The sequence below is a fragment of the Rhododendron vialii genome, chromosome 1a, assembly GCF_030253575.1.
Source record: "Rhododendron vialii isolate Sample 1 chromosome 1a, ASM3025357v1".
Lineage (NCBI taxonomy): Eukaryota > Viridiplantae > Streptophyta > Magnoliopsida > Ericales > Ericaceae > Rhododendron > Rhododendron vialii.
The window spans coordinates 15,580,790-15,605,479 of NC_080557.1; the positions used below are offsets into that span (position 1 = coordinate 15,580,790).

Sequence of the window (24,690 nt, forward strand, 5' to 3'; positions counted from 1 at the left end):
ACGCATGGAGGATAGGACCAGGTGGGAAGTAATTGTGTGCAAGGACCTGACGAGGCATAATCCACCCGCATAGGACCGGTTAGGAAGAATCCTTACATTTAATGACCCATATTCACTTACAATGCCAAGTCTCGTAAGTAGTGAGTTATTCAATTGCAATTAAGGTACGATCGTTTTTCTATTTATCTAATATTGAACTCAATCCTTCCCACATGTTTCCAACAATAACCAAATGTCTGAATTAACTTGTGTACACCTCAATTAATCTCATTTGCAATCTTCCCTCTACAAATTATTTAATTTGACACAAACTATTTTCCCTTTAACCTTCTAATAATACGAGTGTGAGACAATAAAATAAATACTCTTTCAAAAACAAAATATTCTTGTAAGGAAAAACGTGCGTATTTACTACTCCCTTGTCTCTTTTTAAGGGATTCGGGGAGCCTATGGTGACCCAACTCACCATAAGGTTGTAGTGTTCCAAAATTGTGTCATTTTGGGGCTGTGCAGAGGGTGGGGAAAAAAGGCTGCAATGCTTGGTTTGGAGAAAGCTAAGCAAAAAAATTAAAAATGCTCCAAATTTTAATTCGTTTAAACCGATGCGAAAATATTATTTTTCTCATCATTTTATCCTAACGGGTCATAGTTAAATTTTGACTCTAGAGCTCTCATTAATTAGTCCTAAGAAAGTCATAGAACCAAATATCTTTTACGGCTAACTAACGAGAGCCCTAGAAACAAAAATTAATTATGATTCTTTAGGATAAAAGGATCAAAGAAATAAGATCTTCACACCGGTTCAAACGGATTGAAAATTAGTGCACTTAATTTTTCAACTATTATTAGACAATTAATATATTAAAAAATGTGGTTAAAAAATTAAGTGCTCCAAATTTTAATTCGTTTGAACCGATCCGGAAATCTTATTTCTCTGATCATTTTATCCTAAAATGTCATAATTAATTTTTTGCTCTAGGGCTCTCATTTTTAGAGAAATAAGATCTCGTTAGTTACCCCTAAGAACTATTTGGTTCTACGATTTTCTTAATGCTAATTAACGAGAGCCCTAGAGTCTTGGCTTTTCCCTAAACCAAGCATTGTAGCCTTTTTTTTCCCTTCCCCTTACAGTCTCAAAACGACACAATTTTGGGGCCCTACAACCCTGTGGTTTGTTGGGTCACCACAGGCCCCCCGAATCCCTTTTTAAATGTCCATTACGGTTCTGCGTGTTATTTTCAATCGTCTATATCTCTTAATGTATATTGTTAAAAATATGGAAGGAAAAGCGAGCATATTTATCACTTACTACTTCGCTGGCTAGAAAGCGGGCTAAATTACGGGTTGTCAGATTGGGTAAATGGGTGGAGCTTGCGGGCAAGGTTCAATCCATAAGCCCAAGGCCAGGCCATACAATATTCGGGCTAGGTAGCCGGCTTGCAAGATGGGTTCACCCGACTAAAGCCCAATTGGTTGGGTGGATTTTGGGCTGCACTCCGAATGAATGACCCTTCATGCGATAAATTGGTATTTACCGTTATGTTTGGTGATTTTGTTAGACGATGTAGAAATAACAAAAGTTGACACAATAACAAATATTGGTTTTTTTTTTTTTGAAATAACAAATATTGGTACTTTTCAAATAACAAATATTGGTAGACATCTCCCATTCTGGATAGACAGGCAGATGTCTAGTGACTCCGATAAAAAGATTTGGATAGGTAATAGGGGTATTCAAGAAATTGAGATTTGGATAGGTAATAGGGGTATTCAAGAAATTGATATATTCGCTAAACTTATTTGATCTGGTTTGAATTGTCGTTTATGATTCTAAAAACTAAAGAATCGATAATTTCTGATAGGTTATATGTTTTCCACTTTAAAACTATGGTTAGAACCGAATTGTACCATTTAACTACTTCATGGGTTGTTTTGGTTAAATTTTAGGAGTTCCTTTAGGGATGTTAAATTGCGAAGTATTTTACAGGCCATGCGAAATTTTGGATATTACTGAAATTCCTATAGATATTCTATACGAGTTGTTTTATGCTCTAAATTACTAAATTATTTTGCGTGTTCATGTTCTTGTGAAGAAGTGTTTCGATGCTAATCATGTAATATCGGAACCAAACCAAAATCAGTTTTCATTCTCAATTTTCCAAAATCAACCGGAATTGTCCATTTTGGCATCGTTCCAGTTTTCATTTTAAGTACTCATTTTTTAAGAAGGTAATTTCTAGCTAAAAAATCATGTGTTTATGCAAAAAAAAATTCTACCAATATAGATCTTGTTTGATAGATCTAATTGAGATCTTTTATATTGAGCAAAAAAAATTATTTTCATTATATTTGAGTTTGAAAATTAAAAATAAGTACTTATTTTTTCAAAAATGATACTCACACAATAATTTAAACACAACACCAAACACAACCTCTCACATACATATGGGCTCCACACACACTACTATGTGTGGAACCCCACATGTATGTGAGAGGTTGTGTGAGTTGTTGTGTAAGTAGCATTGTTGTTATTTTTTAAGAAGGGAAAGTGGAACGGGACCTACTCTCTCTGTTCAGATTTAATAGTCCTTTGTAGGAGTTTGTCCAATTTTTAATTAATTATATCTTGTAATTTATAATGTTTTATGTACTTTGGAAAACATTATCTTATAGAATTAATCGAGATCTATCAAACAAGATCATATTGTATATAAAATTCATTACTAATTTAAATTTATAACTAATTTTTTATCTTGTTAAAATTAAACGAGAAACTATTAAATCCGAACAGAGGGAGTACTAGGTTTCCAAACAACCGTTCTAATCTGGACCATATGTACCCTAGTACTACATTTTATAAAATGAAAAAACAAGAAATTATAACTCAAAGCTGCATGTCATAATTTTTTGTGATAAAAGATCAACGGTTTACTTCCTATGGAGTAATTGACTAGATTCGATAGTGAAATTCTTGTGAATTTACTGGTTTTGGTGTGAATGATATGTGTTTGACCGGACCAAAAAAATATATTAGTTAGGTGTGTGTAAGTTGGTTCGAAAACAAAAAATAAAATAAGACCCAATTTCATCAACACTTTTTTCACTTTTTCTATTTTATTTTATTTTATCCTTATTTAAATTTTTTTCACTTTTCTTAGACCATTCCCAGTGGTATAATCAAAAAAGAATAACCAAAAGTTGACATATCAGCTTTTGATTATTCACTTAAGAGGTTGCTAAGCTTAACAATGTTGAGCTTTACAATGGTCACTTCTAGTTAGGGATGGCAATCAGCTTTTGATATGAGGATTTTCGTACCCGAAACCGAAAGACTACCCATATCCGCCCTGATACCCGAACGGGGAGAGGAAGGAAGAACCATAACCGAACCAAACGGGTCCCCGAAACTGATTGAGTACCCGAATTTGGTACAAAATCAAAAACCAAAAAAAAAAACCACAAAATCAGCAACTCATATGGGCACCTGTGGATTTTGAAACCATAAAAAGAGTACAAAATAACTACTAACAGTTACAGAGATCTGTAGGGAGAGAGAAGCAAAAGATCTAATTTTTGTTCTCGGCCTTTACATATATATATATATTTTTTAAAGCAGCAGACCTGGAGGAGACTGGAGAAATGATTTGATTTGAGAAATTTGGGATTTTGATTAACTTCCAGAGTTCCAGCCCTTTGAATTTGTTGTGGAATCAATTTCTCCATTTGAGGAGGTTCTCTGCCTTAGGTGGGAGTTGCAGAAACCCATAATGGCCGGAAGAAAAAAATCAACTACGATGGCAATTGGGGCCTATTGAAGATGTACGATGACGGAGAAGGATGAGCGGGCTCCGCGGCCAGCGATGAATGAAGTGAGAGAGTTTGGGGGAGATGGGAGTGGAGGTGCTTCGTGGAGAGAGAGAGAGAGAGAGAGAGAGAGAGAGAGTTTTTTGCAGAGAGAGGGAGACCTTAGATCTAAAATCGCCGCCTGGAAGTGAGAAGTGAGAAAATGAAATAGGACTGGAAAACCCTAACTCACGTATGTGTGTATATATATAGGCAGGGGTAATTTTGTAATTTACTAGTTCGGTTCAGTTTCGGTCCGGTTCGGTTCGGGTATCAGCTAAACCATAACCGAACCAAAACCCGTTCGGTTATCTTGTGTGCCAACCATACCCGTACCCACAGGGAAAATTTCGGTTATGGTTCGGGGATAATTTCGGTTATCGGTTCGGGTACCGATCGGTTTGGTTCAAATTGCCATCCCTACTTCTAGTCCATAACCAAAATAATGGTCCACTACAATTTCACTATCTCTCCCCCTCTGTTTCCTGTCATTCACTTCCCTCAATTTACGTTTTTTTGGGAAAAAATATATCAATTCTCTGTCTTAATTTTGGGAAAAAATCGGTCACTTTCTTCCCTCCTATCATTAATTTTTTTGGGGGAAAAAAATAGAAACGGGAAAAAAGAGTGAAATACCTTAATTCGGCGATGATAAGTTGAATTGTAAATGATTTGAGAAATATGAGCTTCACCTTTTTGAGAGAAAGAAAGAGAAATAGTTTGTGGGTGAAGTGAAGAAGATAGAGAGTATGCGAAGAAGAGAAGAAAAACATACCAATCGAAAAACACATGTATACAAATTTTAGAACTAGTTAACTTATATGGTGTAGAGTTCATAAATTTTGATTATTAAAAAATGTTACTAGTTTTGGTTATCCAAAACCCAAAATTTGATTATTTCTAAGAATGCTGCCATTAGGCCATCCACAGTGGTATAATCAAAAAAGGATAATCAAAAGTTGACACATCAGCTTTTGATTATTCATTTAAGAGGTTGTTAAGCTTAACAATGTTAAGCTTCACTATCGTCACTTTTAGTCCATAATCAAAATATGGGGTCCACTAGAATTTCATTCTCTCTCCCCCCTGTTTTCCGTCATTCACTTCCCTCCATTTACGTTTTTTATGAGTTAAAATATATCGATTCATTTTCTTAATTTTGAAAAAAAAATCGGTGACTTCCTTACCTTCTATTATGATTTTTTCCTTCTTTTTTTTTCGGGGGTGGGTAGTAGAAACAGGAAAGAAGATTGAAACACCTTAATCCGGCAACGATGGATTGAATTGTAGATGATCGAGAGATATGAGTTTCACTTTTGGAGGAAAAAAAAGAGAAATAGTTTGTTGGCGAAGTGAAAAAGATATAGAGTAGCGAAAAATCTTGGCTACATAAAATTTTTATTTTTCAATTTTATTTTTTTAACCAAAAAAAAAAAAGAATGGGTGAAGAAGGGAAGAAGAAAATACTAGTTGAAACACGTGTGTATACAAATTTTGGAACTAATTAACTTATGTGGTGTAGGATCCACAAATTTTGATTATTGAAAAAAGTTGTTAGTTTTGGTTATCCAAAGCCCAAAATTTGATTATTTCTAATGATGTAGCTAAGTTTGATTATACCATTGTGAGTAATCTTTTGCATCAACATTGTTAACTTTAAAAACAATTGACATTTGATTATACCACTGTGGATGGCCTTATAAGCCATCTTTTTGCATAAATATTGTTAACTTTAAAAATAATTAATTCTTGATTATATCACTGTGGATGACCTTAATTTTACGTCTTACTTTTTTACTTTTCCGATAAAACGAAAAAAGTCCTAAAAATTCCCATTGGAAGAAGGTCTAAAAAGAAAGATCAAATGCTAGGGCTTTGTTTATTTAGTGTGATCGTGTCAAGGATTATTTTGTGGCTCCCCAGCCCTAAACACTCATCCGTCGATCACAATTAGAACGACCTCGAAATCTATCTTGAATCGAACGAAGCTCCGGCGACCGTAAGAACTGGTACCTCTCTCTCTCTACGAAGCTCCGGCGACCTTAAGAACTGGTACCTCTCTCTCTCTCTCTCTCTCTCTCTCTCTCTCTAGGGTTCTGCCCTTCATAGGTTTTCCTATTTGTGTCGGGTAATTTGAGTTTTTGTGTGTTTCTCCCGTTGACAGGTACCTGGAACCTAGGGTTTATCTACAGATTAGGCAATTGTAGGTGATTTTTATTGCAACTACAATGGTCAGAGAATTGTCAGAATCGAGGCGTTCGAGAAGTATCGACAGTAGGGACCGAGACGATTCTCCGGCGGGGCGAGAGAGATGGGAAGGAAAACACGATGATTCGGAAGAGAAGGATCACAGGAGTAAGCATCGGAGTAGTAAGAGCAGCCGAATGAGGGAAGACAAGGATCGTAGAAGTAAGGACCGGGAACGGTCGAAGGACCGAGAGAGGGAAGGCAATGATCGCGAAAAGGATAGGAGTACTACGAAAGATAAGAGGAGTGAGAGAGATTATGATTTGGAGAAGTACAAGGATAAGAGGAGCGAGAGAGATAAAGACAGTAAGGATCGAGGGAAGGAACGGGATAGAGAGAGGGATAGGGAGGCGGAGAAGGATAAGGAGAGGGTGAAAGAGAAGAGCAGGGAAAGGGAGAAAGGGCGGGAAAAGGAGAGAGATGCGGCGAAATACAGGGACCGGGACAGGGAACGGAAAGGTGGTGATAGAGAAAGCGAAATCGACAAGGATAGGGATAGGGATAGAGACACGGTTGATCGAGAGAAGGGAAAGGGGAGGAGGGAGAAGGAGAGGGAGTTGGATCAAGATAAGGAGAGGTCTAGAGAAAGAGATAATAAAGCGGGTCGGAAACACCAAGAGGGTCATGACAGGGGTAAGGATGGAGGAAAAGATGATGGGTTGAAATTGGACCGTGAAGGAGGTCAGAATGGGGATGTAACTAATCAGAGGAAGAGTTCTCGTCATGACGAGGATGAAACCAGGTCCACTAAGTATCAACAGAGTGCTGCTGGCCAATTGGGTGGATCAAACCTATCAGCTTCGGAGGTTGAAGATCGCATTTCAAAGTAAGTTATGCTTCCTAAATGCAATATATTTTTGGTGTCATATGCTGTTCGTTATTTTCTCTACTTGCTAATTCCTTGATGGACCTTTGTGGTATTGTTCTGTATTAGACTTTGATGTTTGACTTGAGATTTGTTTGTTTTCTTGGATATCCGAAAGCAAGAGCTCTTAGTTGTATTTACATGCTTCAAATTGCTTATTATCACCATTGGAGAATCGTAATGTCTTTATACCGAGTGTTTATGATGGGAACCGAACACAAGTATAGTGCAGAGAAAAGGAGATTCTCTGTGTAAGAAACACAAGTATTTGTATAGAAGAGATATGACACATCGCACATGTTGGTGTACACACACACACTTTGGGTACTCCTAAATCACAATGTCGTAACCTAAACATCAAGATCATAATGTCAAACAATTCACCGACACTTCATGTACTCTTCGGCTACACTTGTTGAACCCTCCGAAAAGAACCTATGTGATGATTCTCTTTATAGTCACCAGAGCAGAACTTGTGCCCTTATGTGTATCAACTATCAAGAGACCCATAATATAGATACACTTACATCACGGATATTACAACACAAGTGTAATGCGAAAACAGGTTGATATTAACGAATGGAGTGTATATCTTTTTAGTTTTAGGTAGTGTTACACTGCTCTTTCATGCCCTTTGAGGTAAAGGTAAGGGTGGAGAGGCCTGGGGCCCTGGGCCACCCCCAACTTTGCTAAAATCACCTTATACTATAGTATAAAACACACAGTAAATATTCATAATGTACTATATCGGCCTCCCCAGCCTTAAAAAAATAAAATAAAAAGTAGCTACATAGTGGAAAAAGTTACTTCCTTTTATGTGTGCATGTATATTTTACCGTGTATGAATAGGAATGGGCTATGGGTTTCTTGTAAAATATTGTTCCTTAGATTGCATGCTTGAATTTCAAACTATTTGTAAGGAAAACTTAAAAATTCAACAACCATGTAAATATGTGATATTCCAAGTTCTAAGTTTCGGTCTCCCATTTATGTAAATCCTAGCTCCGTCCTTGCATATAATCAATTTACTAAAATATAAAAAGCTGTAGTGCACTCCCAGCTTGTCATGTCATGCATTTCTAAAAGTGCTTGTATGGTGTGTAATCAAGGACGGAAAAATAATTTCACATTAAGGGGGCGAACGTATTTGCCATAAAAAAGTACTTAGTATAAAGTCATAAACATAATAATTACTCGTACACATGTGCATTTCCACCCCCATAGTTGAAGAAACCAGTAGTAGTTTTTTTTGATCGGCAAGAAACCAGTAGTTTTCACCAAAAAAACTAGCACATACTTGCTGAATCAACTGGTACATATGGGTACCAGAAGTTTTTAAGCCCATAAAACTTTGACAAAGTACTTACATAAGCGTATGTTTCCAACATTGAGATTAACATACTATCATGTACAAGATAGTTTATGCATATATGTAGGTATATCTTGCATATATGTAAAATGACAAAGGTAGGCTACATGCCTACATGCACCTAAATTAAATGCATTCTCTTCCCCTTAACTTTATTAAATCACATTTTATCCTCTTAAGTGTTGAACAAAGGTATCATTTTTCATAATTTTGCATTAAAACTGATAAAGAAATTCAACCTTTTTCCAAATCACACTAAGTGGCACTTGCGTAATTAATCCCTGCAAACATCATTTTCATTATTACTTCTTACATCATTAGTAAATAAGATTCAGGTCCCATTGATGCGCACACTTAGTGGGCTTCATATAGCTGCTTGTATTTCTTGCTGATTTTAGTTGCTTCTTATATTCAATGTAATTCATTGGCTTTTTGTGATCAAGGCTCCCAAATATATTGGAAATTCTGACCCCAAAAGCAATTCTAATTGAAGATAGTAGTGAGAGACATTGAAAGAATGTTCTGAGTTGTCCTGTATATTTTTGCCTTTTGTGCTGCAATTGAACATATTACAAACCAAAACAAGCTGGCTTTGCATATATCTGTCATAGTCAGTTTAGCAATTGGCATTGTCTTCAAGTAGGGAAATGCTAGCATGAAATAATCTGTTGAGCTTTTGTTACAAAAAACGGGTGTGCTTTTGTGCTTAGGCACTTTACGATTCTCGCATACTTGTCGAAATTTTTTGGTCGAGGAGATTCCTTTATGTATTTTCTGCTCTTTTATTTTCCCTTAGGATGAAGGAGGAAAGACTGCAGAAAAAATCTGAAGGAGCTTCTGAAGTGCTCGCATGGGTTAATAGGAGCCGCAAAATTGAGGAGAAAAAAAGTTATGAGAAGGAGAAGGCCTTGCAGCTTTCAAAGATTTTTGAGGAGCAGGTAAGTTTGTTTCTTTTGTGATTCCTTTCTTCTGTTTTGGAGTGAACAAACTGTTGATGTTACGTATAATTGTTTGCAGGACAATATCAATCAGGGAGAACTCGAAGATGAGGGTGTAGCCCAGCATACTGCCCGTATGGTTCCTTTCTCTCTCAATTATTAGGAGCTCTGTTATTATTTAAAGTTCATCAGAACCTACTATTTTGGGTGGATGTCAGTTGAAAGTTGGGTCAGTCTATTGTTGTTAGATGGTATATGAGCACAAAGTTACTGGTGCAAACTGAACACATTCCTTCAGTTCTGAAATTAGCAGAAAGGAACCCCTTGACAGTACGGCAGTCTAAAACCTTAATGGAAATAAGTTCCAGATTGATGAATTTTGTTTTTGTTGCATATTACAACACCACCACCACCCCCGCCCGTTTATGTTATGGTCATTGGTTATTGCCAAAGCTTCAATTTCATTGTTTAACTCCAATGTGTTCAATTTTGTTTTGCATATCCATTTACAGGAGACTTAGCTGGGGTTAAAGTTCTTCATGGGCTTGACAAAGTAATTGAAGGTGGTGCAGTTGTGTTGACACTCAAAGATCAGAGCATACTTGCTGATGGTGACATCAATGAAGGTAAAGCTTTTTTTGTTCATTTATGCCCCTTCCCCTCCATCCCACCTTTCTGCTATAGTATTTTTTGGTCCAGATATGCTGAAGTTGATGTGACATTCTGTATAATAGAGATGGACATGCTTGAAAATGTGGAAATTGGGGAGCAAAAGCAGAGAGATGAGGCTTACAAGGCTGCAAAGAAGAAAACGGGAATTTATGTTGACAAGTAAGAAAGATATTGCTGTCTTGTTAGTGTCTATATTTATTTCAGATGATTAACTACCCTTTTGTTCATTGTGTAAATTTTAGGTTCAGCGATGAGCCGGGTTCTGAAAGGAAAATACTCCCACAGTACGATGATCCTATTGTAGATGAGGTTAGGTTTGAGTATTAATGTTTGTAGGAATTGTAGGTCTTCTGTTTTTATAGCTCTTTTGTAGTTAGCACTTTCTTACTTTTGCAGGGGGTAACTCTGGATGCAAGTGGACGTTTCACTGGTGATGCAGAGAAGAAACTAGAGGAGGTATTTATTCTTTGTTGATGCTATGTTAAGAAAATGCTATTGAGACGCATATTTATTGTAATCTTACTGGAAGTGCATGTTCTTTGCCAGCTCCGAAAAAGGATACATGGTGTTTCAGCAAACATCCATTTTGAAGACCTAAGTACTTCTGATAAAATCACATCATCGGATTATTACACTCATGAAGAAATGGTTCAGTTTAAAAAGCCCAAGAAAAAGAAATCATTGAGGAAAAAGGAGAAGATAGACCTAGATGCCCTTGAAGCGGAAGCTGTGTCTGCTGGATTGGGAGTTGGGGATCTTGGTTCACGGAATGATGGGAGGAGGAAGGCCATTAAAGAGGAGCAAGAGAGATTGGAGGCTGAAATGAGAAGCAATGCTTATCAAGCCGCATATGCTAAAGCTGACGAGGCATCCAAAGCACTGAGACTGCAGCAAACTAGCACTGTCAAAACAGAGGATGATGATGATACTCCAATATTTGGGGACGACGATGATCTCCATAAATCATTAGAAAGAGCTAGAAAATTAGCTCTCAAGAAGCAAGGTGAGGTGGCAGCATCTGGTCCTCAGGCCATTGCACTCCTGGCTGCTTCAACTGCTAGCCATTCAACTGCAGATGACCAAAACGCCACTTCTGGGGAGACGCAAGAAAACAAGGTTGTCTTCACGGAGATGGAAGAGTTTGTGTGGGGTCTTCAACTTGATGAAGGTATTCTTTTTGTGCCCTGAACCAAGTGAATGCAAAGCGGAAATATTAGAAGTGCTTGTTAGAGGTTACAATGACAAATATGTCAGGTATCCTGTCGAGTGCTATTTATCAAGTTATCGACTCAAAAGTAGATAAAATGAAATTGGATTTAAGTCTTTACTTTTCCCTTCTAGCTATACTGTAGATATATTGTATGCAGATGATAGGCATATTTTGTATCTAGGCAAAAATAGGTGTAACCTAGTTATCGACTCAAAAGTAGATAAAATGAAATTGGATTTAAGTCTTTACTTTTCCCTTCTAGCTATACTGTATTGCTCTTAGATATATTGTATGCAGATGATAGGCATATTTTCATCTAGGCAAAAATAGGTGTAACCTTGTAAAAGATATTAGGAAGTAGCCCTGAAGTGATACCATTCTATGACGATTTACACTATCTGGCAATTAAATTAGGAATATGTTTTTTCTATTGGCAACTTCTAAATGTGTTTCATCACGTTTTCACATTTTCTTAAGTAGCTAAACAAAGTAGCTCTGCATTGCTCTGCTTTCTTATTGTCCTGCAAGTAAAATGCCATATTCTTTGTTGATGAATCCATATGCAGTCCTCAGAGTAACATATGTTTGTGTTTTCAGACTTATATTGTATTTCATATAGATGGCAGTTCCTTAATTAAACAATTTACAGTGTCACTTGTACTCTTTCAGAAGCTCATAAGCCAGATGGTGAAGATGTCTTCATGGAGGAGGATATAGCACCAAAAGCCCTGGATCAAGAAACAAAAGATGAGAATGGTGGTTGGACAGAGGTAAAAGATACTGACAAAGAGGAACACGCTGCTGATGATGACAAAGAGGAGATACTTCCAGATGAAACAATTCATGAAACAGCTGTAGGGAAGGGATTATCTGGTGCTCTTAAACTGCTTAAAGACCGAGGAACACTCAAAGAAACTGTTGAATGGGGTGGCAGAAATATGGACAAGAAAAAGAGCAAGCTTGTTGGCATATATGAGAACGATGGACAAAAAGAGATACGAATTGAAAGGCTAGACGAGTTTGGACGACTTGTAAGTATTATCTTGACAAAAAGAAATTGCTTCCAATTTTTAATGTCTTAACATTAATGTGCTTGTGGTACGCAGGAAAATGAAAATTTCTAGGTCTCTTTTATTCACTACCATACTTGTTTGCTGACTTAATTTGTCAAGTTTTGATCTTTTTGAATGCAAATGAATTTATAGCTGTAAAACAGGTATTACAAAATATGTTTGTTTTCATATTTATTTTAAGTTGAAGTAGAATGTTTCTTCTATTTTCTCATGTCTGATATCACTAACTACTATGGCCAGAAATGCATTGTTCATAAATTGTTAAAAAGCTCCACCTTTAGCAGCCCTTGGGTGAGATTTTAGGAAGGTGGCTCTTTGAAGAGCACAATAGGATGCATTTCTCTACTTAATGAATAGAATATTTGTCACAACTCACAAGCACCAAGGGCCATAGCTCAGTTAGGTAGAGCACCTTGTTTTAGATGCCCGCTAGTTAGGTATACTTCTGCCAAAGTAGTAGAAATGAGGTCTTACACGAGTCCAAGGTGAGACGAAACTCGCCTGAATGGCTACATACACTTAGCCCTAGTTCTCAGTCCACAGTAACCCTTTAATCATTTTTGGTTGTCTAAACGCTGGGGTTTTCTCCTACCTGGATCCACTGTAGCATGCCAAGCCAAATCTTTGTCATGTACAATTGGTTTTTTAAATTGGTAAACTCATGTGGTTCCAAAGGATCCAGCTACAGGAGATTCAAGGACAGAGAGCTTTTCCCCCTTTCAGCCCTACTCTTTGGTCTTAAGAATGCTGGTTTTAAGAACAAGTGATAGGTATAACGAAATGGTCGAATTGTTGATGAATGAGGCCATAGCTTAGGGAAGCATTCTGGGATTTGTTGAGCATCCATGATTACATAGTGCTTCAAGCCGCCAAAACTGGAATCTTTCTTCTCTCTCAATTCCAGCCATATCACAACCTGAACCTGCCCAGTCCTATCTTTCCTTCAGGTAAGTACGTAGTGGGAGCAAATTCTACTGTAAGTTCAACGCCGTCAATCATATAGCCGACCTCTCTTGAATTCCTTGTTTTGAAAAGCCTGCAAGCCTTTGACATCATTTATCTGGTGATCGGGAATTGCATATTGATCAAGGTCAAGTCAACTATTTTAATGCTTTACTTACAGCTATAAGACTTTGACGGTCTGCAGTTGGAATGTGCAACCATGTTTGGTCTGTACTCTGGTTGTTTGTAACTTCGCTGTAGTTATGTCATTACTAGTTGCTTAGTCGCTTCTCACATTGAAACTAAAAGTTAGGCCATGCAAGCAAAAAAAAAAGGGGAATATTTAAAGAAAAACCTAAAATATAAGAAAATAGAATACTCTCAAAATTATATGTTGAACCTATATATAATGGTCATAGTATCTTTTGAAATAAATTCATGCATTTACTGGAAAAGATTTTGTGGGAAAATGTCAAAATTTTGAAAGAAATAGCTCGATTGTTTGATTTTGGATTTCAACAACTATATAAGTTGAGCAGGAATGGAAACAATTAGATGTGAATTTGGAACTCCGTAGTGTCCGGGCACTCTTAATCAAGGTCTGAAAGTCTCAAACTATCAATTGAATGCGCAAACTCCTCATACAAACTCTGAAAGGTGCCTTTAATAGTAAAATTTGGAGGTTTTAAATGCTGTTTATATAAAACGAATCTGTTCAGTTTCAGAAGACATTCTTGTCAAACATATTTTGTTGGAATGTACAGTCAGTTTGTTATAGTATCGTTACAAGACAAACATTATCGTTTCCAGTGTAATAGTCTTGATACAGTCAGTTGTAGAGTGAAATGTGGCAGCAGGCTGCTACTTGCAGTCAAAAATCATATGATGCAGGGAGATTGACCACTGATCTGGAAAGCTGCAACTAGTGGGAGGAGACATATCAATCCCTTGAACCTCTAGCCCAAGGTCTACTCAATCACACTGTAACCAACTTCAGCCTAGGGTGATGGTACCACACCTAGAGATGCCCCTGCATCACATGCCATGGATATAAGACATAGTGTTTGACATGAGTAGGCTGTGTCCAACATGAATACTTTTTTCCATCTAGGGACAGAAGAATAGAGGTTGTGACCTTAAAAATTATAGAGTTTCTTTACCATAGGCATTTGTACAGAGTCTAATGAATGTGTAATAGACTAATAGTAAATCTACTCTTTAGCGTCAGACGCTTCATTAAATCCGTTATAGACTTTTTGCTAGAATATGTAGTTCTTAAGCATTACCAATTGCTGACTGCTAGCACGGAGACTTCTAGACTTAAACAACTCAATGGCTACTTTCTGTTTGCTGTTATGGTTTCACATTTTGGTTGCGGGCATGTCTATGCTAGTTTGGTTTTACTGCTCTTTCTAGGAATTAAAACAAGATGTTCATCACAGGCAGAGTCTTATAATTCATTTAGATTCTTTCCTTGTGTTTTCCAGTTGACTCCAAAGGAAGCCTTCCGGTTGCTTTCACACAAATTCCACGGGAAGGGGCCTGGGAAAACAAAACAAGAAAAGCGCATACGTGAATACCACGAGGAACTGAAGGTAAAGCAAATGAAGAATTCAGATACACCATCAGAGTCTGTGGAGAGGATGAGGGAAGCTCAAGCTCGATTAAAGACACCCTATCTTGTTCTCAGTGGGAATGTCAAACCAGGGTATGCTTTCTTTTTGTTTACTTTTATTTAGTTCTTTGTTTTTTGTTGGTTTTTGATACTTGATATGTGTTGAAATTTTAAATGAGTCAAAAGTAGCACTGGTAGGGATAGCAAGAATTCTAAGTGTCATTTTTGGTGCTATATCAAAGAATTTGGTATGGCGGTTCCATGTAGGTATCTAACCTTCAAAGTTTTGTAACTGCTTCCTCCTTGTATCCTAGTGCTCTCATAATTCTATCAGCCAAAAATATCCTCATCCTTGTGCAGTGTTATTTCTGTTGATGGTGGGTTGCTTACTTCATTATGGTTTGCTTAAGGTTATTTGTGTGTCCAAATGCTGGACGGGGTGCCTTTGTATTTTCTACCTCTCACAGCAATTGTTGAGTGAAATTCCTTCAATTTTATGCTGGCTAAAAATCTAGATAAATTTGATTATTTGACTATCTTACCATTGGCTCATGATGTGATCTGCTGGTTAACATTCTCCCTTTGGTCTGATGATCTCATCTGGATCTTCTGTATACCTCCAAAGTTTTCTTCTTGAGGACTTCTTTGCTGGGTAAATAATTGAGTCCTGCCCACCCTTGGAAATTATATGGTTTCTTTTCAAACCTTGGTTGTATTTATTTGCAAAAATAAAAGACAAGAGAAGAAAAGCACTGTTTGTGAGCCCTATGTTACTACCGTATCAATAGTGATTACAAACAACTTAACAAAACCAGATCTAACTTTTTTTTTTTAAAGTTGGTTCTGGCATTAGAAAGTTGAGTCGTGGAGGTGATGAAGAGGATCGATTGATCGTTCTTATTAATTCTGGAAATAAATAGTCAGAGCTGTTAAGATCCCATGCTATTACTTGTTGAAACTTGATGCTTGTTGCAAGACCACTAGTTATGCACATGATCATCAACTGCTTAATGAATTTCAGGATCTGTATACCTGATCATCAATCATATATCCTTTTTAATTATCAAGCACACCCTCTTCGTTTCCCACATTTTAGGTTCGGGCTTCTTCTTTTTTTTTGGAAATTCAGCTATTTTTGCATAACTTGACCACCGCATGAGGTGCAAAAAGAGGAGGGGATAACAGATCAAAAAGATGGTGACAGAAATGAGAAGTGGGGAGTACGGTAACTTTTCTGGGTTAAGTGCAACAGAGATTAATCATGTTTCTGCAGTGATATTGACTAAGTTCATTAAAAACAACTTTTCCATTCTGACCTAAGTTCATTAAAAACAACTTTTCCATTCTGACCTTCCAATAATGAAAAATTCATGTCATTCTGTCACTGGAACGAGCACTTCTTAATGATGAAGCTTAACTAGGGCTATATTTGCCATCTGTCTGCAGATATCCTTCTCATTGCCGCCTAATCTGTTGATTTGCTTTTTGACACTTTTTTCTTTTTCTTTTTCTATTTGATTGCAGGCAAACAAGTGATCCTAGCAGTGGTTTTGCAACTGTTGAGAAGGATCTTCCTGGGGGATTGACGCCCATGCTTGGAGACAGAAAGGTCAGTGTAGCTTTCTGTTTTGTGTACTTTTTCCTTGTATGACTGTGAACTGATTAAGCATATTGAGGAAGATATATGGTTTTTGAAGAAGTGTTGTGTTGTGTTTGCTTGACTATGGCGATAAGTGTACTTGTTGCTGGTCCTGGTTTACACACTACGCCACTTTCTCAGGTTAATAATTTAGTTGTGTCATGCCTGCAGCCTGCTATATGTTATATTTGTGTGAGAATAACATTATTAGCATAGCAAGTTATTCTTGTTTCGGCTAGATATCATGTCAATCAATGAGTTGAGTGGTAAATCAGTAAAAGACCATTCTCTGGTTAATACTGTTGGGTTAACCAGTCTGATAGGAAGGTCGTCATTTTAGCAACCTGAGGGGAAATTTCGGTCATTGTTAATATCTTCAGGGGAGGTCAATTTAATTTACCCGAATGATGACTACTTGTTTGGTTACATTACACTGAGAGTTATCATATCCAAAGAGTAGGAAATTATTATTACAGTCTATACTAGAGAAAAAGAAGATAACATAATTCTACAATTGACGGTCACATTATCATTAGATCACGCACCGCTTTTTTTCAAATTCGAATATCTTTAGTGATGACGCACGTTTCCCCTATGTGTCTGGTCTAGGAAACAGAAAGATAACATGACCTGTTGGCGATTGAAAAAAAGAAGATAATATGACCCGTGAGGCAAGTGTCGGACACAGCATGCCTCTTTTTTAAGGTACCATGATTCTTAGTTAATGCCATTATTGCCATCTAATTCCACTTGGGTCTGTTTTGGCTTCTTCCTATTTGTTATAGGAATAGGTTGCAAACTTTTAGTTTATGCCATGACCTTTAGACTGGTACCCTTATCATATAGATCCTCAGCTTTATGATTCTCTGTAACACACAAGTTCTTCAGCATTGTTCTGAGTATGATTTTATTACTATCTTGTTCTTTTTCTCTCATTTATTTAAGAAAAATTTCACCTTCGTCCCCTTGCGTCTGACTTTGAGGAAATGGAAACTAGATCCCAAAATTTTTAAGAAATAGGCGGGGACTTCCCCTCCCATGATGAACACATATTGAAAACTATGATCTAGCCACCACCGATACCGGGTACAGTAAAGCCATTGCATCTGCTTCTAGTGGACGTATGTATATCTAGTATTTCATCCTGGTGCTGAATTTTAGCCGAGGTTGAACTCCATGATGTAATTTGAGTTGCTTATAGAAGGAGGCGAAAGAACCTCTGAACCAGTTTCCAGACCTCAAGAAACTTATCAATATGGTGGCCTATTGAGAGGAAATGGTGATGTATTAAATGTATTTGGGGTGATTTTTTTACGGATGTGGTTGTGTTTCTCTCTATGAAATTAATTAGGACTCGGACATGGAAAGGAGAAACTTCTACTTCTTTTTGACGTATTAGCGACCTGAGGGAGTTGAGCATGACAGAAGGAAAAGATGTTGCTCCTTTTTTTTTTCTTTTTCTGGTGATTGATTGGGATGTGGAAAGGAGAAGTTTGTTTTTTTCGAAAAAAAGCCTTTCTATCTTTTCTGGTTTTTCTTTATTTTCTATTTCTCGCAAATAAGTAATTTACCCTTGTTCAACCAACTGCTACTAAATGAGCTTCACAGCAAAGGAGCAACCAGTTAACTTAGTATTGACCTAAACATTAGGATCTCAGCGATATCATTTGTTTTTTCAATTTACTCTAGCGTTTCCAACTTGTAGGCCCTGAAGAATGTGGGTTTGTGGCATTTGTTCGTTTTGTCTTCTGTTGGCGTGGAGTGCTATTTGAACTTGGGAGATAAATGCTCTTGGGGTTTGGAATTGTTGTAGTTCACGTCAGTTTTAAAGAGAACTTTGATTTATCTTTATTGTACGTCATTTCATTCCCTGAACGTAAGTTTTTGTTTATTGTGGTCCTGTGGCATTTAGGGAAACCTTATAATGATAAAACTTGGTTTCTTCTCTTATAACCGAAAAGATTCATTTGAATTCGCATCTGCTGCTTGGAATTGTTCGCATGTATCATTGATGAACATTGGTCACGATGTTGCAGTTTTGGGTACATTTCTTCGTTTACTTTCAGATCGGTTTCAGACTCGCTTAATCATTTGTGTTTGGTCTTTCAGGTTGAGCACTTCTTGGGAATAAAGCGGAAGGGTGAGCCTGGAGATATGGGCCCGCCAAAGAAGCCTAAAATGTAGACATTCCTGCCAAGACGCGTGCGAGTTGGAAGGCATTTATTTTGAGTAGGAAATGCGGGTGCACGGTTGCGTGATTTCCCCATGGCTGCAGTCTCGGGTTGGGTTGCACTAGGTTCTAATTCAGTGTTCTCCCTGGAGCATGCTCACCTTCTGCCAGTTTTCTGATTAATGTTCACGTAAATGTACTTATATGAAGGAGAGAGTACTGATTTAGTTTGGCCAAATTTTTGTGCACGCAACTTCTGGATATAATATTACTCTTAAAAACAGACCCCGAAAGTGCAGTATTCGGTGGGATATTGTCATGTTTAGCATGAGAGTTTCAATAGACAAACAAGCTAAACTTTGACTTCTTTTCTTGAACCAGTGTGGCTTGGGAATTACGCGCATCATTCTTGAATTTTCTAGTATTGTTATTTCCGGTCAGAAAGAAAAATAGGCCGAGGATACAAATTAATCTTCTTAAATACACATAAACATCTCCATTGAGTAGTCCTTTTCGAAGTTGAAGATTTTTTGGTTTGCTATGGCGTCATATCGTCGAATTTTGGCAAAAATTTAGTGGTCCATCAATGTCACACATCACATGAATTTTGCAGCACGTCAATATCACATATTTTGCATTTGTTTGGCATTTAAACCACGTATCCAAAAGTAAAACGTTCACATCATGATGATGTGATCACAAATGATTTTACGATTTCTTGAGTCAAACTCGTACATTCCAAATTTATTTGGGGCTTAAATCTTCGCGAACTGTTGGATTGTGGTTATATGGCGGCTAAGTACCAGGTTTATAAGTCTGATGGGCAGAGCAACTTCAGTGTATGGCGTGAGAAGAAGTGTGCCTGCCTTGCTAGTTAAACTAGCATAACATAAAATAAAAGCTTGTTTTTTTTTTTTTTTTTGCTCGGCCAAAAATAAAAGCTTGTTGCTGAAGGAGAAGAGGTCCAACAAGATGGAGAGATGATTTCTGGGATGAAATCGATGCTTACACGCTCAATTCGATTCAGTTAAGTTTTGGCCGATGACGTGCTTTAAGAGATTGAGAAGATTACGACTGATGGTGTTTAGTTGGAGTTGGAGAGTATTTACATGATGAAACCTCTCGCAAAACAAGTTCTATCTGAAGCGACGCTTGTATAATGGAAGGTATGCCCGCTCAATTCGATTCAGTTAAGTTTTGGCCGATGATGTGCTTTAAGAGATTGAGGAGATTACGACTGACAGTGTTTAGTTGGAGTTGGAGAGTATTTACATAATGAAACCTCTCGCAAACAAGTTCTATCTGAAGCAACGCTTGTATAATGGAAGGTATGCCCATTAAGAACTATAGTAATTAGTTAAATAGAATTAGTATGTATGACCAAAATTGATGTTAACCTCATTCTCCCCAACTTTATTTTGGTATTTTCGTTTTTTTCAAAAGTGTCAAAACACCCATCATTCTTGCTAAATTATTGGGACATTCTTCCTAAATTTTTGTTTTGGTACTTTTTTCCGTCTTGTATGATTTTTTTATTCACATCAGCAAGAATTAAAAAAATATCCATAATTCACCTAGTTTGGCCACACAAAAAAAAATTTCGCCAATAAAAATGACATAATTACATGCCTAGTTTGGCAAAAAAAAAAAATCATTTAGCTTATTTTTTAATCTTTATTAATAAAATTGCATTTGTTTGCTTTGCATCTAACTTTTGTGGATTAATTCTTTGTCTAATGAGAGAAATAGAAAAAAGTAAAAAAATTAAGATCAGACATCATAATAATAATTTGGCTTATTTTTGTCTTTATTCAGAATTTTTTGAGTTTGGATCATAGTTTTTTACTTTTCCGATTTCTCTCGTGAGAATGAATATTTGCAAAAAATCTAACGAAAACCAACAATAACAAACAAAAATTTTGTTAAATAAAGACACAAAAAAAGCTACAAGCGTTTAGTAACTTTTTTGTTTTCATTTTTTGATTTTTGTTTTTACTTTTTTGAAAATTAATGAAGAAAACTTGTTTGATAACAAATTTCTACTTTTTGGTTTTTCTTTAACTTTTTTTGGAGTTTTTGGAAACTATAGAAACTACAAAAAGGTATTTTCCCAGGTTTTTTTGTGTTGAGAAACACAAATATTACTAAACACGTTTCTTATTTTTATTTTTATAAAAATATAAATTTATTTCTACTTCTAATTTTTTTAAAATAAAAATCTAAAAAGATTACCAAATGCGCCCTAATAAGCAAGTAACTTATTTTTGCCATGCCAGCACACAATAATGTAAAACAACAGACATGGAAAGGAACATGTCATCCGAACCCTTGTGATCTTGTCCCTGCAGACTACACTCCATTTATATACATAGAATAAATTTTTTACACCGTCGGTTTAAATATATGTTTTTTTAAAATCAATTACATTGAGACATGTGTCAAAATAGTGATCTCAATTAATAAAATAATATGTCAATGTAACGCAATGCAAATTGATTTGAAGGAAACAAATATTTACGCTGGCTGTGGAAATAATTTATTCTTTTATAAATATTTGTTTGATTCGATGAAGCTGAACACCTTGCCAACTGTGAAGAAGCCCGAGTATTTCCAGCTTCTCCCTCTCCAAAGGCCAAAGGTACGACAGGTTCCTTTATTTCTTTTTTTTTTAAATAATTCAAATGTCCGGTCAGTTTACGCGCACACGACCGGTTTCTAATCAGATCTGATATTTCCTCGATTCTTCGATTTCCGTTTCCACAATGTTCGAGTTTGTTGTTCATTTTTAAAAACCCTAAGACTCAGGTTGCTTTGCTAAACTGTGTTGTTCTACACTTTGGCGTGGAATTATTCTTCTTCAGATCGTAGTTTCCTGTCTGAATTTTCGGTTGATTTATTGGATTTTCCTTAAACAGAATCGAAACGGTCGCGAAGCTCCTGCTGGGTATTTTTTGAACCACGAGAACCATGGGTTCCCGAAGGTTAGTTGATCCAATGATCTTCGCCTTTATGCTATTGTAATTTCCTCTATTGGGTCAGATCACTTGTCGAATTTAGACAGACATTGTGGGTCTGTTTGAAATACATGTGGATTTCGATTGAAGTGATTTCGTGTACAATTGTGCTTGATGTGGCTACTTGGGCGAGCGAGGAATTGTAGATACTTTGATGGGTCGAGATGTCGTCGCCCAAAATTATGATTCTTGTGCTTGATGTGGCTCATTTGGCGAGAGAAGGGTCGTATCCTCTCTAGTTTGTTTAGTTGGGAGTTGATGGAGAGCAATACTTCCCTTGATCAATTTCCTGACATGTTAGATATTTTTGGCGTGTACAATGGGGTATATTGGGGATTCCAGAAATGATGAATGATCCGCTATAAGCAATGAATAAGGGGACATTTCCCCTAACCCAAAATGTTTTTGCACACATGTTCCGGAAAAAATACTCGAAACATAAATGTGATCTTTGATAACCGTTCGATGCGTGTGTACTCCATGTGCATCATATGAGACTCACATGCATCGAACAGTTCCCGACGCTTCTATTTGGTTTCTACACTAGGATTTTTTTTTACCAGATCTTCCATCAAGTTTCTCAGCAATCAAGTTCCAGTTTTGGGGACCAAACTGGGCAAAAAGATCTTTGAGCTTAGCATATTCATGAGGCCTCCAATGCCCTGTTGAATACAGCTTACTATGTCCAAATCTCTTCTCACCCAGACCCACCTCTTCACTACCCTCACCATTCAGCTCCAAACTAACAACCCCAACCCCTCTTCTCTCACCTCCAAATCCCCTTTCCCTTTCTCTCTCCTCCCGTGATGTATGAAACCTCCATGGTTTCTTGTGTTGCTCCACCAATGGAGCACTCAGAAACTGAGGACCCTTTATCTCTCCGAAAAATTAAAGTGTATTCTTGGAAGTTTAGCTTTTCAAAACTCAAAAGTAATTGTTTTGTTTCCTTAATAAGTTGGAATTTCAAGACTGGACAAACAAATTGGGATGGAGGGTGTACCTCAATGGATTGGTTTACTTGGATGAGGTTAGAAGCCTAATGATTTAATTACCCCTGTCATCATTTTGTTTCCCTTAATAAAGATGATTTAAATGAGACTTTTGGGTAGCATCTCCCCTATGTTTTAAGCTGTCCAGAACAAAATTCAGCACCAGAAGTAAAGCACAACAGATTTCGGCACCAATTTACAATAAAAAGGTTGTCCCAAGCATATCTTAGAACCAATATGGATTGAAATTTTGATTTTGGCTTCACAATATTCAATAATTAAACAAGCATTTCATTTGACTTTGTCTTGCTCCTTTGTGAGTCGTTTGGAGTCTTTGTTTGTCACATGCTTTCTTCATTGCTGCAAACACCACCTATGAGTTTGAGTGGTGTCTCCTGCCCTCTCTAAAAGTGGAGTTGGTCTGTCGGAGGATTCATATTTATTCAGTCTTCCAGGTTTGCAAGTCTTGCTCACAGTAGTAGCATTTGTTTTCTGCCAAGTGGGAGAATTTAGTTCAATAAGTTAATCATGCAACATGCAGTGTGCTTACTCTAGAGTACCTGAAAAGATATGTTGTTGACTATTCGTTCTGACCATGTTTGAATTAAGGGCACTATGTTCATCTTTTGCACTTTAGTACACAATTTTTTGGTCTGCACATTCTGCACCTACCATCATTTCAGTTTGTCATCCGTCTGACACTTCCAAGTGTTTTCCGTGGATGCAGGGATCATCGCAACAATAGAGTTGCACTTTTTGATGGCATTGAGGAGGGTGGTATCAGGGCCTCGTCTTCTTATGCCTCCCCTGAAATTGATGAGCATGACAATGATAGAGCAATGGATGGATTGCAAGATCGAGTCATTATGCTGAAAAGAGTAAGTTGTATCTTCTGATTTCGAGGTTTCTTTCACTTCACTTGCTAATTACCTCATAAACCCCTCCTCACCGAGCTGAAAACTGCTTCCTGATACTTCCATAATATAAGGAGATATCGAAATCTTAGACCTATATAGGCTTCGGTTGCAGATGGAAGCACATTCCTCCAATTTGTTCTGGTTATAGGCAATATACTAAATTTACAGTGGCATAAATGATGATAGTTTTGTGGCTGTGAAGTGGTTATGTATTCCTGTGCTAATTTCTTTTCCTTCTTGTTGGAAAAATGTTATTGTATGGTGATAGCTTCCTTTATACTATGCTGTTGTACTTAAGCATTGAGGGAAAAGGTTCGCTGAGTAGATTAAATTTGATGTGTGCATATGGCTCTGTATGCACACATGCAACTTTTTTTCGTTGGGAGTTGGAGCACACATATTAGTGAGAGTAAATTGAATGAATGGTTGACCATCTTTGATATTATTCTGAAGCCAACTTCAGTGTCACATCCTTCATACATTTTGAGGGAATGATTTTATGGTGTTATCAAAGAAAAAGTGCATCTTTTGACACTCAGAGCTTCATCCATTGTACTTCCAGGCAAGAACTAATTCCCGATACTTCAACAGTTGACAGGTGATATACATGAGGAAGTGGAGGGTCACAATCGTATGCTGGACCATATGGTGCGTACGCTGCAGTCATTAAGCCAAATCCTGTAATGTAGTTACTACAATAGTTTTCATTTGTTAGAACTGTTGGGATATATGATGAATGGATTGTTTTTTATCATTTAGGGCAATGAGATGGATTCATCAAGGGGAGTCCTGTCAGGGACTATGGATAAATTCAAGATGGTACTTTAACCATTATCTTTAGTTTTTGTTATCTATTTTCTACTCTCTCTTTTCCATTGGTTCAAAAAATCTTCACCTGCTGAGCATGAGCATATTTTCTGCAGGTATTTGAGACCAAATCCAGCCGGCGAACGTTTTCACTTGTCGCAGCTTTTGTTGTTATTTTTCTGATCATATACTATCTTACTAGGTGACAAGTTTCATATTTTACTTCTTTTTTCTTTCTTTATCCGCCAATTTTATGCTTAGAACTGGAACCATGTTTCGGTTTCTTACTATGATGGATGTCAATGCTGCAAGTGAAGACTTTTTCGATTGGAAATTGTGCAAAAACTGATATTTGGATGTTGAATGGATTGTAATTCGTA

At 37.0% G+C, this 24,690-nt stretch overlaps 2 protein-coding genes across 9 annotated transcripts in view; both read left to right on the forward strand.

Moving 5' to 3' along the window:
• The window catches only part of LOC131306571 (bet1-like SNARE 1-1), a 76,970-nt gene extending 52,280 nt beyond the window's left edge, over nucleotides 1-24,690 (forward strand). The window contains exons 1-6 of one of the 6 annotated variants that reach the window (XM_058332934.1): nucleotides 21,122-21,221; nucleotides 21,499-21,564; nucleotides 23,314-23,464; nucleotides 24,095-24,151; nucleotides 24,263-24,322; nucleotides 24,427-24,690. In XM_058332934.1, coding sequence (XP_058188917.1) covers nucleotides 21,551-21,564; nucleotides 23,314-23,464; nucleotides 24,095-24,151; nucleotides 24,263-24,322; nucleotides 24,427-24,516 — 372 coding nt within the window. In that variant the 5' untranslated portion in view covers nucleotides 21,122-21,221; nucleotides 21,499-21,550 and the 3' untranslated portion in view covers nucleotides 24,517-24,690. Of the gene's footprint in view, nucleotides 1-21,121; nucleotides 21,565-23,313; nucleotides 23,465-24,094; nucleotides 24,184-24,262; nucleotides 24,323-24,426 lie in introns of those variants that run through there. The other 5 variants (XM_058332894.1, XM_058332926.1, XM_058332911.1 and 2 more) reach the window with 5 other exon arrangements.
• On the forward strand, nucleotides 5,683-18,950 carry LOC131306539 (SART-1 family protein DOT2). 3 transcript variants are annotated; one of them, XM_058332840.1, is made up of 13 exons: nucleotides 5,683-5,852; nucleotides 6,008-6,916; nucleotides 9,121-9,262; nucleotides 9,342-9,396; nucleotides 9,775-9,888; nucleotides 9,997-10,093; nucleotides 10,177-10,243; nucleotides 10,331-10,390; nucleotides 10,481-11,102; nucleotides 11,814-12,175; nucleotides 14,647-14,867; nucleotides 16,299-16,383; nucleotides 18,523-18,950. In XM_058332840.1, exons 2-13 carry the CDS (start codon nucleotides 6,072-6,074, stop codon nucleotides 18,595-18,597), a joined length of 2,745 nt encoding a protein of 914 aa, XP_058188823.1. In that variant the 5' UTR covers nucleotides 5,683-5,852; nucleotides 6,008-6,071; the 3' UTR covers nucleotides 18,598-18,950. The 3 variants fall into 3 exon arrangements, with proteins under 3 accessions (XP_058188823.1, XP_058188842.1, XP_058188832.1); XM_058332849.1 differs by having other exon boundaries at nucleotides 5,702-5,842; XM_058332859.1 differs by lacking the exons at nucleotides 16,299-16,383; nucleotides 18,523-18,950 and having other exon boundaries at nucleotides 14,625-14,868.